At 40.2% G+C, this 15181-nt stretch overlaps 1 protein-coding gene across 1 annotated transcript; it reads left to right on the top strand.

Annotated features, from left to right (window-relative positions):
• Nucleotides 1-6: 6 nt before the first annotated feature.
• On the top strand, nucleotides 7-15069 carry LOC137466637 (probable helicase with zinc finger domain). Its single transcript, XM_068178336.1, has 9 exons — nucleotides 7-73; nucleotides 2440-2461; nucleotides 2533-2647; nucleotides 3131-3207; nucleotides 3415-3991; nucleotides 4372-4612; nucleotides 5782-6295; nucleotides 9119-9371; nucleotides 12468-15069. Exons 1-9 carry the CDS (start codon nucleotides 24-26, stop codon nucleotides 12797-12799), a joined length of 2181 nt encoding a protein of 726 aa, XP_068034437.1. The 5' UTR covers nucleotides 7-23; the 3' UTR covers nucleotides 12800-15069.
• Nucleotides 15070-15181: the final 112 nt, after the last annotated feature.

Below are 15181 nucleotides of genomic sequence, written 5' to 3' on the forward strand. Positions count from 1 at the left end.
ACACACTGGGACAAGTATTCTATATGTACCTGCTGTCTATGGAGGAAATATGGTCATGTCTGTGCCTTTGCCTGTAAGAATTCATTTTCTGTTTCTCCCCCCTCCCCGCCTCAGTTATTTTATGCACATAAATGTATGGCAAAATCAGATAGTGAATTTCTTGCAGGTTTTTTTCAGCACTCCAAATCTGTGGGCTTTGCTGGCTTTAGGAGTGGCAGTGCAGAGGACAACCAGAAAATAAGGACCTGAAAGCTTTGCTCCCCCAAATAACTCCAGGCAGGCTAAAAGCAATTTCATGTTCGTGTAATTTGGTGTGTTTTAGGCACACCAGTGGAATCTGTCTCATCTGACTTGAGACACCTGCCTCTGAATTATTTGCCTGGTTCAGTGCTTAATCACTGGAGAGACCTCAGTGATTCACACCAAGTTTGTTTCTCTTTATTGGCATCACACAGCCTAAATTACAAGTTTTGGATGACTGCAGTGCAAGGTGTCTGAAGTGAAGTGATAAGAAAAATAAGCATAATGGGATGATTTTCCCTTCCAGAACCTCATAGTGAACCAGTTTCCTCTCCAATCCCTTCCCTTAATGATATTTGGGAACAGAATGAAGATCTCTAACCACGTCTTTTAGGCTACATTTATGCATGGAATTTTGGATTACAAATAAAACTGTCCCACGAGAATTTGCACACATTAAAGAAGCAGTCTCTGCTTTATTTTTACCCTTCACAGTCAACATATTCCAGCAGGAAAATGCAAGGAAAGAACAAAGGCTGTAGAAGCTTGTGGAGTAGCATGTCTGTGTTGTACACAGCTCCTGAAGACCGTGGCAAGGATGTGGAACCCACACATGCAGATGTGTTTAATTCCATTCATAATGCTAAATGTTGGAATACAGCTAATTGTTTTTTTCAATGATTGTGAGTCCTCTGCTGCAATTTGGGTTATGGATGCTGAACAGGGGACTTGCTAAGTTTCAGTTTTGTGTCTTAGATCAGCTGGCAGCTGTAACTCGGTTTTCTTTGCTAGGCCAAGGAATTTTCCTTTTTCCAAGCTTACTAGAAATCTGCATTTGATGGATAAATTTAAATGCAATGAGAAGGCCAGCAGCTGTATCTTTGTCATGCTTGCTCACATTATATTAATATCAAACCAAGGTAATTTAAAAAGCTCTGTCTTATTGTTCCAAGGTTAATATATTTTTATGTGTTTCCAATCAAAAGAAATGTATTAAACCTAAGTATTTTGAACTCACCTTCCCTGAGGATGGATTTTTAAATAATTAAGTGGGAAGACTGAGGTACTAATGAGACTGCTACTTTTGAAAAGAAGCTTGGAGGTGATTTGGGGTTGTGCAAATGCAATAGTAGCCTAAAGCTGAAGTTCAAAGTGCACATTTCAAGGGCAAATAGTAATTTAAAAAAAGAATTGGATGAAAGTTGTTACACTTGAAACGAGCAGGGACTGGAGTAAAATGTGTTTATGTTCGTGGAAGATAAAATGATGTCTTTGTTTAATGCAGTTTCCATACCCAAGGTAAAAGCTAGAGGAGGTTGTCTGCTGCCATCACTAAAGGATGCTTTGGCAGCCTCATTGCTGGGGATGACTTTCCCTACACTCTCCTCTTGTTCATAGATTTCCCTTCTTTTAATAAATTCCCTACAGGATGAGTTTGAACTCATTTGATGCAAAGCTGTCTTCCTTAGCATTCCTTTTAGGAATAAACTTGAAGCCATTGTAAAAAATCCTGACTTTTTACCTGCTTTCAGGAGGTGGATTTTGCTTTGACTCTGCAGTACACGTGTCATGTAGCACAGGCACTTTGGAGTGTGGTTCCCTGTCACTGCTCACCTGTGGGCACTCTCTGTGTTCCTCCAATAGTCCTGGGAACTTCACTGAGTGTCCTGTGGGTGCAGAGGTGGGCACAGCCCCTCCTGCTGCGGCCCAGAATCCCAGTACTGGGTGCTGCAAGGTCTGGTCCTCACCTTTGAGGCTTCTCTCTCTGTCCCCCCCAAGCCACAGCCCAATGTCTTGTAGCTGCCAGGAGAAAGGACTTTGTATTTGCTTGAACTTCACCCATTTCTATTCAGTAGAGAAGGGTTTAATCTGAAGTTTTTTAAACTGTAATTTGTCCGTCAGTCTTTTCTCTCTGAACTTTGAAACCACTGGAACAAGAATGGGTTTTGATAGAAAAATTTTTGCCCAAGGTTCTCCTCGAAAATCTGTGTCCCTTGCTTTGCCTGCCCTTAGAGCTCTCCCCTCCCAGCACCAGCTGTAGCTCTGTGTGTGTCAGATCACCTGGTGCTTGAAAAACTCCTGCCACTGACCTAAAATATCAGCGTGCTTGTTATCACTGCCATTAATTTAACGTACCTTAACAGATCACATCTCTCTGTCTCTTTTTAATTTTATTTTAAATTTTTGTTTACCACGTAGGTACCGTGGACGGGGTATCAGGGTAGGTTTGCAGTCGACCCTCGCCTCATTACTCACCAAGCAGCCATGGCATATAACATGAACCTGTTACAGGCACATGGGCGAGGGTCTCCGATCCCGTATGGCCTGGGCCACCACTCCCCTGTTAGCCTAGGACAGCAGCAGCTCCCACACCAGGACAAGGAGCAGCACGAGCAAGCTCGAAATGGTCAGTGCTTGCAATGGCTCTGCAAACTGCTCTGCTTTGGGGGGAGTTTCTCCTTGAAATGGGGTTGTGGAAAGGACTTTCCTTCCTCCTTCCTCTCTATCCTTGGCTCTTTCCTCCCTAATCGAGGGATCCACAGATGGGGGAAATAACCTGGGATTTGCCGTTACAAGTAGAATAACTGGGATGTTGTAAGATTCAGAAGGAATGGGAGGTGGGAAGGGATGTTGAGGGTGTAATTGTTCCATCTCCCTTCCACAGTACTGCTGATATTATTTGCAATTAAGTTGGAAGAACTAGTTAGTGCTTATTAATGGAACAAAGTGCAGAGATTAAAGGGAAAATGTTATTTAGGTAGATGATACTAAATGTCTGTGGTGCTGTAAATGCCATACTAATAAGTCAATTTTCCTGTGTCTGGGGGCAAAAAAATCCCAAAATAATAATTTTCCTATTGAAACAAAATAATTTTGTAAATGTTTTTAGGTAAAAGTGAAAACACTGCTGGACCTGAAATCAGTAAAATTCGAACACCTGAGAAGAAACCTCTGGAATCCAAGCAGGTAGGTTTCTCTTGTCTGGGTATCTGGTTTGGTTTGTTTGTTTCTTTTTTTGGGATTTGGGCATTTTTGTTTGTTTGTTATTTCATGCTCTCTCTTAATGAATTTAATCATTACATTTATTCATTCATTAATTTAGTCAAACCAAAATGTTTTTAATTCAATTTTTTACAAGCTAATTCTCAAAACCTTTTACTCTCCTTTTTGCAGGTTGATTTAGAAGCAAACCCTCAGCAGAGAAGCCCAGAGTCCCGTTCCAGTGTTGGTTACCCCAATGCTAAATTCCACCGCAAAGACAACCCCAACCCCAGGCAGCTGAACCTGCACCTGACCCCTCCCCACTCCCAGTTCGCAGTTCCCAACCGCCACTTCCAGCACCTCTCCCAGCTCCCGAGACAGCCGTACCCTCTGCAGCAGCAGCAGCAGCAGCAAAACCTCTTAAGCCAACAGCAAAATCACTTGCCTGAACAACCCAACCAAATGCCACCCCAGCAGAGCCAGGTAGTTCAGCAGCATAATCACTTGAATCAGCAGCCTCCACCACCTTCGCAGCTTTCCCCTGCTTTCCAGGCAGGCCCCAGCCAGTCCTTTTTTAATAATCCCATTCCCCACCGACCACATTCTCCTGCTGTAGATGCTGTGATTTCAGAACAACACCCCCCACCTCTGTTACAAGAAGTCAATAATCCTTTGAGACCTATTGCACAGCACAACCCAGTTCTGCCAACCCACTTGAACAACTTCATTGAAGAGAATCCATCAGGAATGCCCTTAGGGGACACTTTAGGTAGGTGACTTTTCTTTATTTAAATCCAGAGTGTGCAATTATAACTACATTGAAGTGAAAATGAAGGAAGTATTTACCTTTTTCAGGCATATTGCTCTGAATTGGGTCATTGTTGGGTTAGTTTCCATAAGTAATGTCATTGAGCATAATTTGCTGCTTGAGGCATGTTTGAATATTCAGCACTTTATTAGAAGATTCATGTTTATATGATTTTCCATATGATTTAAATAACCAGGTTATGCACTGCAATGCAGTTAGTGTATAATAGACCCTGGAATAAACTGTATAAAAAGTATTCTTTCTTTTTTTTTTTTTTTCTGACATAAAGATCTTTAAAAAGGGGCATTAGATAAAATTTTTTTTTAAAACTATTTTTATAGATCGTATGCATGGAAATGTAGCTTTGGAAACAATAAGGCAGCAACAACAAGCCAGGTTACAGCAATGGAATGAACATAATGCCTATCTCAGTCAAGGCACTATTCCATATCAACACCATCACCATCCTCATCTACCACATCTTCCTCAGCAACCAATTGGATTACATCAACAGCAGCAAGTTAGGGCAAACTGGAAACTTGCCAGTAATACAGAAGATGAAACAGAGGCAACATATTCAAGGTATTTGTTTACTGAGTCATCAGAGCTTGTGTAAAATTGAGCAGTGGGCACCTATCTGTAACACTGTGATCAAGTGCAAGGCATTTAAAAGTATTGCTTTTTGCTGCTGTTATTATGAAGGTTAAAATAGTTGGCAGGCTGATTTACAACTATGCTTTTATTATGTGTTATGCTTTATTCTGTTAGTATATTGGGTAGTAAAGCTGTAGTGGAAAAATATTTTTATGGAGCTTTTCAGTGCTGTATTTATGGAATGAGGAATGGATAGAGAGTAACAACTTTGTGTTTTTATGAAAGAGGTGTCCGAGTGTAGTTAAGGCCTATTTAAGTTGTAAATTCTTCAGTTTGAGGTAGCAGTCTGAGATTTGTGTGCTTTAAAAGAAACAAAACAGCCCCTCCCTAAACACTGCTCCCCAGTGAAACCTAAACTTTTCTTTCTTTTCAAAAAGCCTTTGCTTTGAAAAGCAGATAAAAAAAAAACCAAAACAAAACAAAACTTGTATTTGACATGGAGCTTTAGGGGGCAAGAAAGGAAGCTGTTGAACGTCAACAGAAAAATGGTTCCAGTGGTCATCAACTTTAATCATGTGTATTGTAAAGGCTGGATTTTTAAATTGCCTCTGTTTACTGTCATCTCCCACTATGCTTTCTTTTCCATCTGGTTTGTTATAGCCATGGTAAAGCATCTAAATGCCCTCTTAGCTGACTCTTTGAAGTGCTGAATTGAATTGATCTTTTGAAGAAGTTTAGAAGTATATTGTGCAAGTGAGGGGAGTCCCTGATTGTTCTGGCTTTTGCCTTGAGAGGGGTTAAAATTGTCTTTAACAATGTGAATTTTTACTTTGTGTAGTAAAGCAGGAAATCCTTACTTTTAGTTGTCTCTTAAGAGATAACAAAAAATTGATTCTTCTGCCTGGAAAGGAAATCTCAAGAGTTATTAAAACTTTGAGATTATTCAGGTGGGTATTTCATCCAATTAATCCTCTTGTGCCTAATTTCTGATTGCTCAGTCACATCCTTTAAAGTTAGGGTCAGCAAGTGCAAAGATGAGAATATTTAAACTCTGTGTTCTGTTCTCTGAGTTTTCTGCACCTCAAAGAGAGTGAGATTTCAGCAAAACTTGTTTTGTTTTTTTCTCTTTCCTTGCTGCATTTATTGTGTCCGTGCAGATTCCAGGACTTGCTCCGGGAGCTGTCGCACCGCGATCCAGGCGAGAGCCGGGACGGAGCTGAAATGCCGCCCCCCCAGTCCAGACTGTTGCAATACAGACAAGTCCAGCCCCGGAGCCCACCAGCACTCCCTTCTCCTTCCTGCAACTCCAACCACAGCGCCCACTTCCCCAACTTCACTGAGAACAGCAGAGACATTGAACTGCCCACTAACCCAGCATTTCAGCAGCATTTACCCCAAATGTACAACCCCCCTTTCTCAATGCCATCCGAACACATAACCCCGTCTCCCTTGAAATACCTGCAACCTGATGGGTCCTGGACTTATGCTAACCTCCAGCAGAATCACCTCCTGGGGCAGGGCTTTCACTATGGAATACCTCCACTGCCCCACAGGTCGCAGCAAAGCCCTTTTATACAAATCCAGAATCATCAGCACGCAGTCGGTCAGGAGCCATTTCATCCACTCGCATCTCGAGCAGTTTCTGCTTCTTCGCTCCACAGCTTAGAAGAGGTGGGTGTTCTGTCTCCTTGTCCTCTCGCTGTAATATCAAATTAGGTTGTGAAGTGGTCATGAATGCAAAACACCTCACGCATTAAAAGCTCACAGTGGGAATTTCTGTGAGGTGGAATTGTGTCTCTGCTGTTCTCCCTGAGCAGATCTGTGGTTCTTGTTGCTGTAGGTGTAACGTTTTCTCTGCTAAATGGGAAGCCTTGGCTTTTGGAACGTTACTCTGAGTTTTCATGCAGTCATTGCTCTGTGTCTGCGTGTCATTTATCTGCAGTGAAAATCAACCACAGCCCAGGTGGAAGTTCTGGACAGTCAGCTGGGATCACCCAGCCAGCTGACTCAGTGTTGAGCTGTGAATGTGCTTGAGTTACTTCTCAGAGGAGACCAGAGCTGTAGAGTTGTTCCAACATGGTCCAAAACCTGATTTCATAATCCCACCCTGCCTGCATTAATTTGATCCAAAGCCACCCCGTGTATATTGGGGGCTGTGTGTTGGAAATCAGAGACATCCAGCTGTGCTGCCTGAGGCTGGCTCCAGCACACACCTTGCCACACACAGCTGGCTCTGTCCCTCTCCATCTTCTCTTGTCCTGGGCTCTAAGGGGGTGTGCCAGCACATACAGCTAGGGCAGGTCATGTTTTGAACAGGAGGTTTTAATCCCTGTTGGAATATGAGGTGCTAAGGAGTGTATGGTGTGCAAACACGGAGTATCCTGAAGCCAGGTTGCATTCCAGGAATGTGAGAATTAATATTCTCGCTGAGTGCATGTAATCCAATATTTGTACATAAGTGGCTTGTTCTGTGTTGCATTTCTGTTAAGCTTTTCACAGGAGCTGGGGAGGGAGCCTTGCTCATCGCTGTCTCACACAATACATATTTATTTGTTTATCAACTTCTGAAAACAGAAAATACTTAGTTTATGAGCCTGAGAAAAATAACTAAAATCGAATTCCAGTGCAATTTACAAATTCCTGTCTTGCACAGATCCAGAGAGGTTAATGGAGTCCCCAGGCCCAGCCAGAGCTGTAGTAAGGTTTGAGTTTATAGACATTTAGAAATTTGCTGTCTCACTCCATTAAGTCATACCACCCTGTAGAAAATCTAATACTTTGTGACAACAGTTAATGCTGTCAGTACAGCAGGACGTAGGAACAATGGCTTTTCAGCAGTAATAAACCAATAAATATTCCTATAGAGCTTGTGACAGTTCCTGCTATCTGAAGACAAATAGAGTGAGCCTTTATGTAATTAGTGCAAATTCAGTTTAGTTCTTATTTCTTCTTCCTTTCAAAGCATGTGATAGAAATGCCAAATGCAGTAAAAGTGTTACAAGACAGAGACTTGCTTAGAAACTTTCCAATACTGATTCTTCAGCTGGTAGGTAGGACTGAATCCACAAAGAAATCAAAATGGGGTTTTAGGTGTATTTTTGACAGACATCCCTCAGACAAGGCACTTGTCAGGGCAAATTTATTGACTTTGGTATCCTTACTAAACTATTTCCTCAATCACTATTTATAAAGCTGTTAATTGACTTGATACTTGAAAGCTTTTGCATGTGTTTAGTCAAACCAGATAGATCTGAGCTGCCCATCAAAGGGAATACTGGAGTTATTCTGTATGGTTCTGTACTTGCAAGTGTCCAGCACTTTGATAAATTCCTGATTGCTTACCAAAATAGCCCTTTTAAACTCACTGAATGTATACTTTTTGGGTTGATTTGGCCAGTAATTTATGAAATTTTTGGTTTGTTTGTTTGTTTTGTCGTTGAAGAATTTCCTTAGGGGGGTGGATTGTCAGGATATCCAAGTGTTGATCCACTGATTGCAGTGACAGAAATAAAATATAAGATATTTAATAAGAAGTTTCCTTTCATGCACTTTTTTCTCCTGTCTATTTTTTGTAGATGGTGTAGTAACAATAGTTGGACTCTGCAGGCAAATTATTTGTTGATTGTTTAGCTAATTTCTTGTGACATTTCATTAGGATTTTTTTTCCCTTTGCCAAGTCTAGATTTACCTGTATGACTTTTCTATTATTGGTGCTCTCATTAGTCAGTGCAGATGGGTGTAAATACTGTATTTATTGTTCAAAATAAACTGTAATACAACAGACTTGCTTTGAATCTTGAGAAAGCTTAGAGGGCCCTTAAATCTGAACTCTTGAAGCCCACAGGTTAATTGATGGAGCTCCTGCTGTTTTCATCTACATGATCTACAGGGTTTATGGAAGCAAGTAATTTCTGTGGTTTCAGATAAAATTCTCTGCATTATTTCTCCTGAGGGCTCTTGCTTCTCCAGAGCATTTGTTTTGTATGTACAAAATCCAGTATACAAATGTATCCTGCTTACCCAGATCCTGGTGTACAAGTCACTAATTTATCCTTTGGAAAAGGAAAAGCCCCTTTTTCCTGACTGCATTGTAAGAACATTCTTTTCTTGCTCTTCTGTGTTTCTGTGCTTCCTTTGCTTCATCTGTAAATGCTGGCTATCTTCCTCCTCACTGTGTGATCCAACACCCACGTAGGAGTGTGAGATATAAAGGTTGATAAGAATTAAGAAATCCCAGTTGATGTTCTTTGCACTTCTTTAAAATTCTCTATTTTGTGTGATCAAAATACGTTATCAGTGACTGCAGTATGCAACATATAATTTGAAATGTGTTAGGATTTTGGAAATGCAAAGAACTTGGGGTTTTATGGTAAGACATTTCAGGGAAAAATATTGAATGGGAAATAGTATTTGATACATGCAGTTGAATCAAAAAGAGCAAAAGGCTATTTTATGGTTTTTTTTGGTGTTTTTTTTTTTTTTTTTCTCTCACAGTATGAACCAAGAGGACCAGGCAGGCCGTTGTACCAAAGAAGAATTTCCTCTAGTTCAGTCCAGGCTTGTTCTGAAGAATTAAGCACTCCTCAAGACAGTCTTGGTCAGTGTAAAGAGCTTCAGGACCACAGTAACCAGTCATCGTTCAACTACTCCTCCCCTGAGCTGTGGGTGAACTCCTCCTCCTCTGCCCCGTACCCAAACATTCCATGCAACGGAGCCAGCAGAGCCGTTCCAGCCCGGGAGCTGCTAGGTGGGTACAGCTGCAGCTGCTTCTTTCCCAAAACCAATCTAAGCAAAGATTTTTGAATTATTCGTTGTTTCAGGTGTTACAGGTTTGCTTGGAATAATCCCATTTCTTGTAACATCCTGCTCTTCAGCTGAAAAAGCATTGCTGCTTCTTAGTCTTCTCCAAAAGCTCCACTAAGCCCAGAAAGTCTCTTACGGTGGCTTCAAGTGCAGCTGAATTTGTGCTGGAGGGAGCTAAGGTGACTGGTGGGATTTATTTGCAAGATAGATTGTTTGTTTCCAGAATCAGTGATATTTTGTGTTGGTATTACAGTCTGAGGGAGCAACACATAAACTGAATTAGTGCTCTCAGCGTTTCTCTAGTAAATTCTGGTGCTTCATCAAAGGAGTGACGAGTTTAAATTCTCTCTCACCGTGGAAGAATCTCAGTGGAATGTGGCTTCCCTGGTGGTAGCAGCAGTGCTGATTGATTGAGCAGACAGAAACTAAATTAACTTTTCAGAGATGAAAAAAAGCTGCAAGGAAAGAGCTGGAGCAGTTCTTCTGTTTTCCGTATTTCTTGTGTTTATGAAAAACAATATTACCAGGATAGTACAGTTTCTTCCCTGTGATTTTGCTTTAAGAATTTCCAGGGGTAATTTGAAAACAAAATTAATAAAAATGCAAACAGTATTCCAGTGTGGATATTAAAACCACTTAATAATGTGGAAAAATATTTATAAGCTGTTTTTATTGGCCTTAAAATATTTAATTGCTTTTCACCAAACTTTATAAACCTAAAACATCTTGTAAATTTCATAGTAATTCTGAAGTAGGAACATGCAGAGTAGAATGAATGAGAAAAGCTCTTTATATCAGCAACAGCACTCAAGAATTAAATTCCTAATGTGCCTTTTAATTTCCAAAATATGAAAATGTTATTTTGCAAACCCATATTTATGGCAGCATCTTTCATGCTAAGTTCAAAGCTTCAAGCTCAGGGCACCTCCTTCAATCTATTTCTATTTTTACTGAAAATCAAGGAGCTGAATGCACAGTATTATGTGGCATTCATCACTGAATTGCTCACACAGAGTTGCTCTCCAGACTCTGTGGTTATCTAAGACGAGCTCAGGAACTCTGGCACATTTGGGTTGGGATCAGCCACTCCCACATTTCTTTGCTTTAATGAAAAGCTTGAGAACCTGTTTGTGAGTGAAATCCTCAGAGGACAGATGTGTATGTAAAAAGTACCATATACACACATTTGCTGTCAAATACTAAATTCTAAGTGAAAATGTCAAATTCTCACTGGTAACTGTCTTTGCAATGAAATGTTTTTTATTGTAGTTAAGCATGGTTTCTGTTTTGTCAATAAATGTATATGAAACAGAGCCCTGTATCTAATGGTTCATGCAAACACATCTCCATTTTATGGCTGCTGTGGCTTTCCACATTTACAGCTCACTGCCTCTGATCATATTTACAGCCCAAATGTGTTTTATAGAGCTAAGGGTTAATGACCAGTAACTGCACTGTTCTCGTTACTGTTGGTTTTTATCCATGAAATAAAACCCCGTGAGAATGTGATGCTGTGAAAGTCCTGTGCTTGTTTGAGAGAGAGTGACCCTGACTTCAGACTGTTCAAGGGCTGATCTCTCCTGCACGCCAGGAGTGGCTGTGGCACCAGTGTTGGGTTGGATCAGGAGGGATTTATGGAGCACAGGGAGAGCTACTGTCAATTCCTCAGGTCTGTTCTATGCAGGCACTTCTCAAAATTGCAATTTGAGAGTTTGATATGCATTGCTTTTTCTGTTGATGGAAAGAAAATTATTGAAGTTCTTATTCAAGATGTGTGTTTCATATTTTTCCTTCTGTTAGACACCTCTACCAAACACAGCTTTCACCTCTGGCCCTGCTTGTCATTACTTGTCTTCTCCTGAGTGCTGTGGTTATTTTGGGAGGTTTTTTGCTCATGTTCTGGGTTGTTTGTTTTTTGTTGAATCATAGCAACCCTAGCAAAATTGCTTTGCTTGTGTTCTTTCCATATCCATTCTTCTATGGGTTGGTTTTGGGGTTTTTTTTTTTTTCTTTTTTTGAGTGCTCTATAAAAAGTAAAAGCCTGTGTGTGACCCTTCCAGTGAGAAACTTTACTTTGTTTTTCTACTTTTGCACTCTTTTGGTGGTATGTTTTTGTATGTGCACTTAAAAAATAACATGATATGATTAAATAATTACAGAATATTGGAGCTGTTGCCCAGTTCCTAGACTGTTGCAGATAGAACATGGAGCTGTGTTTCAGTGTAGTGTCTCTCTGGCTGTGCAAGACAGCAACATTCTGTAAGGGAAAAGTAGGGGACCTCATTAGAATTCAGGAAATTCATTTGAAAGCAGTTTTATACCTATGGTTTAAAGCACCATTTTTTCTGATAGTTACAGGAGTTGTTAAATGTGGAGCAAGAACATATCAATTAGCAAGAATGCATTCAGCCTGAAATACCAATAATTAGTTGGTTGGCATTCAGGACTCTGAATTGCTGTTGGAGAATGAATTATATATGGTGCTGTAAATTTTAATTTTAGCCTATTAAGCTGTAAAGCAAGAAGAATGAAATACTCTTTGTGCTGTCTCAGTGGATAAAGTGCTTAAATTAGAGTAGATCCCATTCGGAAGCAGCTTCCCTTCAGTGCACCCGGAGAATCCGCTGTGCAGAATTGCAGGTTTGGGGTTGCAGCTGTAGGGTACAAACACAGGAGGATGTGCTTAGTGCTGTCAGTCTTGTGCTGCTGCTGCTGCATGATCCAGGAGCTGGGAAGGAAGTTAGATCACGTCAAGGCCAGGTTGGATGGGGCTTGGAGCAAGCTGCTCTGGTGGAAGGTGTCTCTGCCTGTGGCAGGGGATGGAGCAGGATGAGCTTTAAGATCCCTTCCAACCCAGCCCATCCTGGGATTGTGTCATTCTGTGAACTTCGTTTTCAGAGTGACTAAACACGGCAGATGGGTGGTGTGGGAGGAGGTTACCAGAGGGGTGGTGGCAGCAGCTCTGGCTTTGGGCTTGCTGCAGGTGGATTGGCTGAGTCAGAGCCGCTCGTTTGCTCCAACTCCGGTTTCTCCTTCGCAGCTCCCCCGAAGGCGGCCAAGCCCCCGGAGGAACACCTGAAGGCCGAGAACATCCAGCTCTCCAACTCCTTCAACTACAACGTGCTCCAGCATCTGGGCCAGTTCCCCCCTCTGATGCCCAACAAGCAGCTGGTGGAGTCCAACAGCAGCAGCCCCCAGCCCGCGGGCGGCACCAAACCCGTCATGTCCTACGCCAGCGCTCTGCGGGCTCCCCCCAAGCCCAAACCTCCTCCTGAGCAGACAAAAAAGAACAGCGACCCCCTGTCCTTGTTTCAGGAACTTAGCCTAGGTAGTTCATCAGGTAGCAATGGCTTTTACTCCTATTTTAAATAATCAGATTATTTTTTTTAGAGAGAATTTAATTTTTATTTGTGTCGGTAGATCTAAGATAGTTGGGGCTTCACCTGTAGTTGCAAATATTCCCTTTGTTTATATTGGTAAATATATCCTCACTTAATTGCTTTGCTGCTAGACTTGCAACTAATTTTTTTTTTTTAATTATATTCCATTATTTTGCATTTTTTGATGTGGGTCGGGTTTTTGGAAGCTTTTCTGTAGGAAGACACACACGTGTTATTTTTTAATTTGTGTAATGTTAATGATATGTTGCATTAAACTAGCAGCTGAGAGATTACCTGTACAACTTGAAAAAAGGAAAAAAAAAAGGAAAAAGAAAAAAAAAGAAAAAAAAGTTTGTCTAAATTGTATTTAAGAAGATTGTAAGTAGCATTTACATTTATTCAATAACATTAGCATACTATGCTGGGTTTCTGTACCAGAAATGGCCAGTTAATGTAAAAATGTATGTTATTTCTGCTTAAATTCATTTAAATTTTTTTTTTAATAAAGGTGCAGCATCTTCTAAATAATTTCAGTTTTATCAGCTTTTTTGTGAAGGGATGCTGCATTCTCAGACTTTTATAGTTTTAGATTCTGTATGATGTGGTATTGTATTTTCCATCCACTGTAGGGTAAAGTAAAGGCATTCTTTGCAGACACCTATGCCATTGTTTGGAAGCATTCAGATAAAAGTATTGGTATACTTTAAAAAAACAATAAAAAAATAGAAAAAAGAAGAAAAAAATTAACAAAAAACCCAAAAAACTCTACATTTTATTTTTGGACAAGCTAATAATATAGGCTTGTTTGAAAAGTTAATTTGATAGGTTTTTTAAATGAATCATGAAGCTGAAAATAAATTTTTAGGTATGTTGGTGCTTAGTAGATTTAATAACTATTTTAAAAAAAATGCGTGAATTTAGTAAAATACTTTTTTGTTTGTTTGTTTAATTTTTTTCCACTATGCATGTGTAAATGTTTGTAATCTGGCTTTTTCCTCCCCTCTTCTCCAGTGGTATAAAGAATTGTGCCGCTTTAATTTTTTTTTTCCGGTAAAACTTTTGGTACATTATTTGATGTTTACATTAAAATGTGACATTATACAAGGAAATTCAGATATTTTGCTAACTGTTTTGTTTGAGGAACATCATTAAAGAAGAGATTTAATGTTTGTCAAAGCTGTATCCAAATTAATCTAAATCTTCTCGGGATCACAGTGCTTATCAGGTTATTTATCTCTGTGAACCTGGCCCTTAAGGAATACAGTCTGAATAATGAATTATGGGATATTTAAAAAAAAAATTAAACAAATGTGAATGAAAATTCAGAAGAGAAAAACTTTGTGGATAAAGATTTCTGGTCTTGCACACTGTCCCTGCTTTGTGGGCGGAGAGCTCCAGAGGGGGGTTGTAGAGTTTCTCCTTTATTTCTCCTTAATCCTCCTTTTTACACTTGAAATAACTTTAAAAATCTGGTTTACAGGGATGAGCTGGGTGTAGTTCAGAATTCCTCCATTTATTGCCTGTGAGAATTGAAGTTTTAGAGCTGTGAGGGGGCAATTTCAGATTTTTACAGCTGTCCATGATACACCTTACTGGGGAGCAGTGGCTCTGCTCTGTTCAGTCAGATTTTTGCTCTAGTTACAATCAATCAGGTTAATTTTTTTTTTGCATTTGACTTCATGTGTTAAGACAAGGGTCATTATGTAATGGGGTTGATTTTAACTCAGTACACTGCAGAAGTTTGCATATAAATTTTTTATTATAAATCTTTGCAGGGTTATGATTCAGAAACTTATCTGAAAACTTTTTTCCTACTTTTTGCTGTAAAGCAAAGCTTGTGTAACTCCTTAATTTATTTCCTAATATTATACCAAACAAACAATGCTGGGGAGGGGACAGCCCCTGCCAAGTTCTGCTCAGCACTTCAGCACAGGGCATGGAACCCAGACGACCCAAAAACGAGGAGAGGCCAAATTCTGCAACCTTGAATCAAGCAAAGCTGCTGTTAAATGGGTTTTTGCCAAGCTGCTGGTTGCAGGAATCAGTCCATGGGAAATTCACTGGCGGAGCTGAGGTGGGATCCAGTGGAGGGAGGAACAGGACTGGCAGAGCAGAGATGGATCCAAAGCACTTCACGTCCCCAAGTCAGCATTTTGTAATTTCAGGGGTTTCAAAGTCACTCAGTTCTATGGAGCAGCCTTTTGATTCTGTTCACCATTTAATATTGAATATTAAACTAATAAACATCACTTGTTAATTTACTGTTATCTGTTGATGAGTTAAGGGGGAGATGGTCGCATCTCACTACATTTTATTCTCTTTTACACTGGCACTTTATCTACACTAAAAATATTACAGATAAAATCCCATTTTC

Source organism: Anomalospiza imberbis, unplaced genomic scaffold (genome assembly GCF_031753505.1).
Source record: "Anomalospiza imberbis isolate Cuckoo-Finch-1a 21T00152 unplaced genomic scaffold, ASM3175350v1 scaffold_344, whole genome shotgun sequence".
NCBI classification, from domain to species: Eukaryota; Metazoa; Chordata; class Aves; order Passeriformes; family Viduidae; genus Anomalospiza; species Anomalospiza imberbis.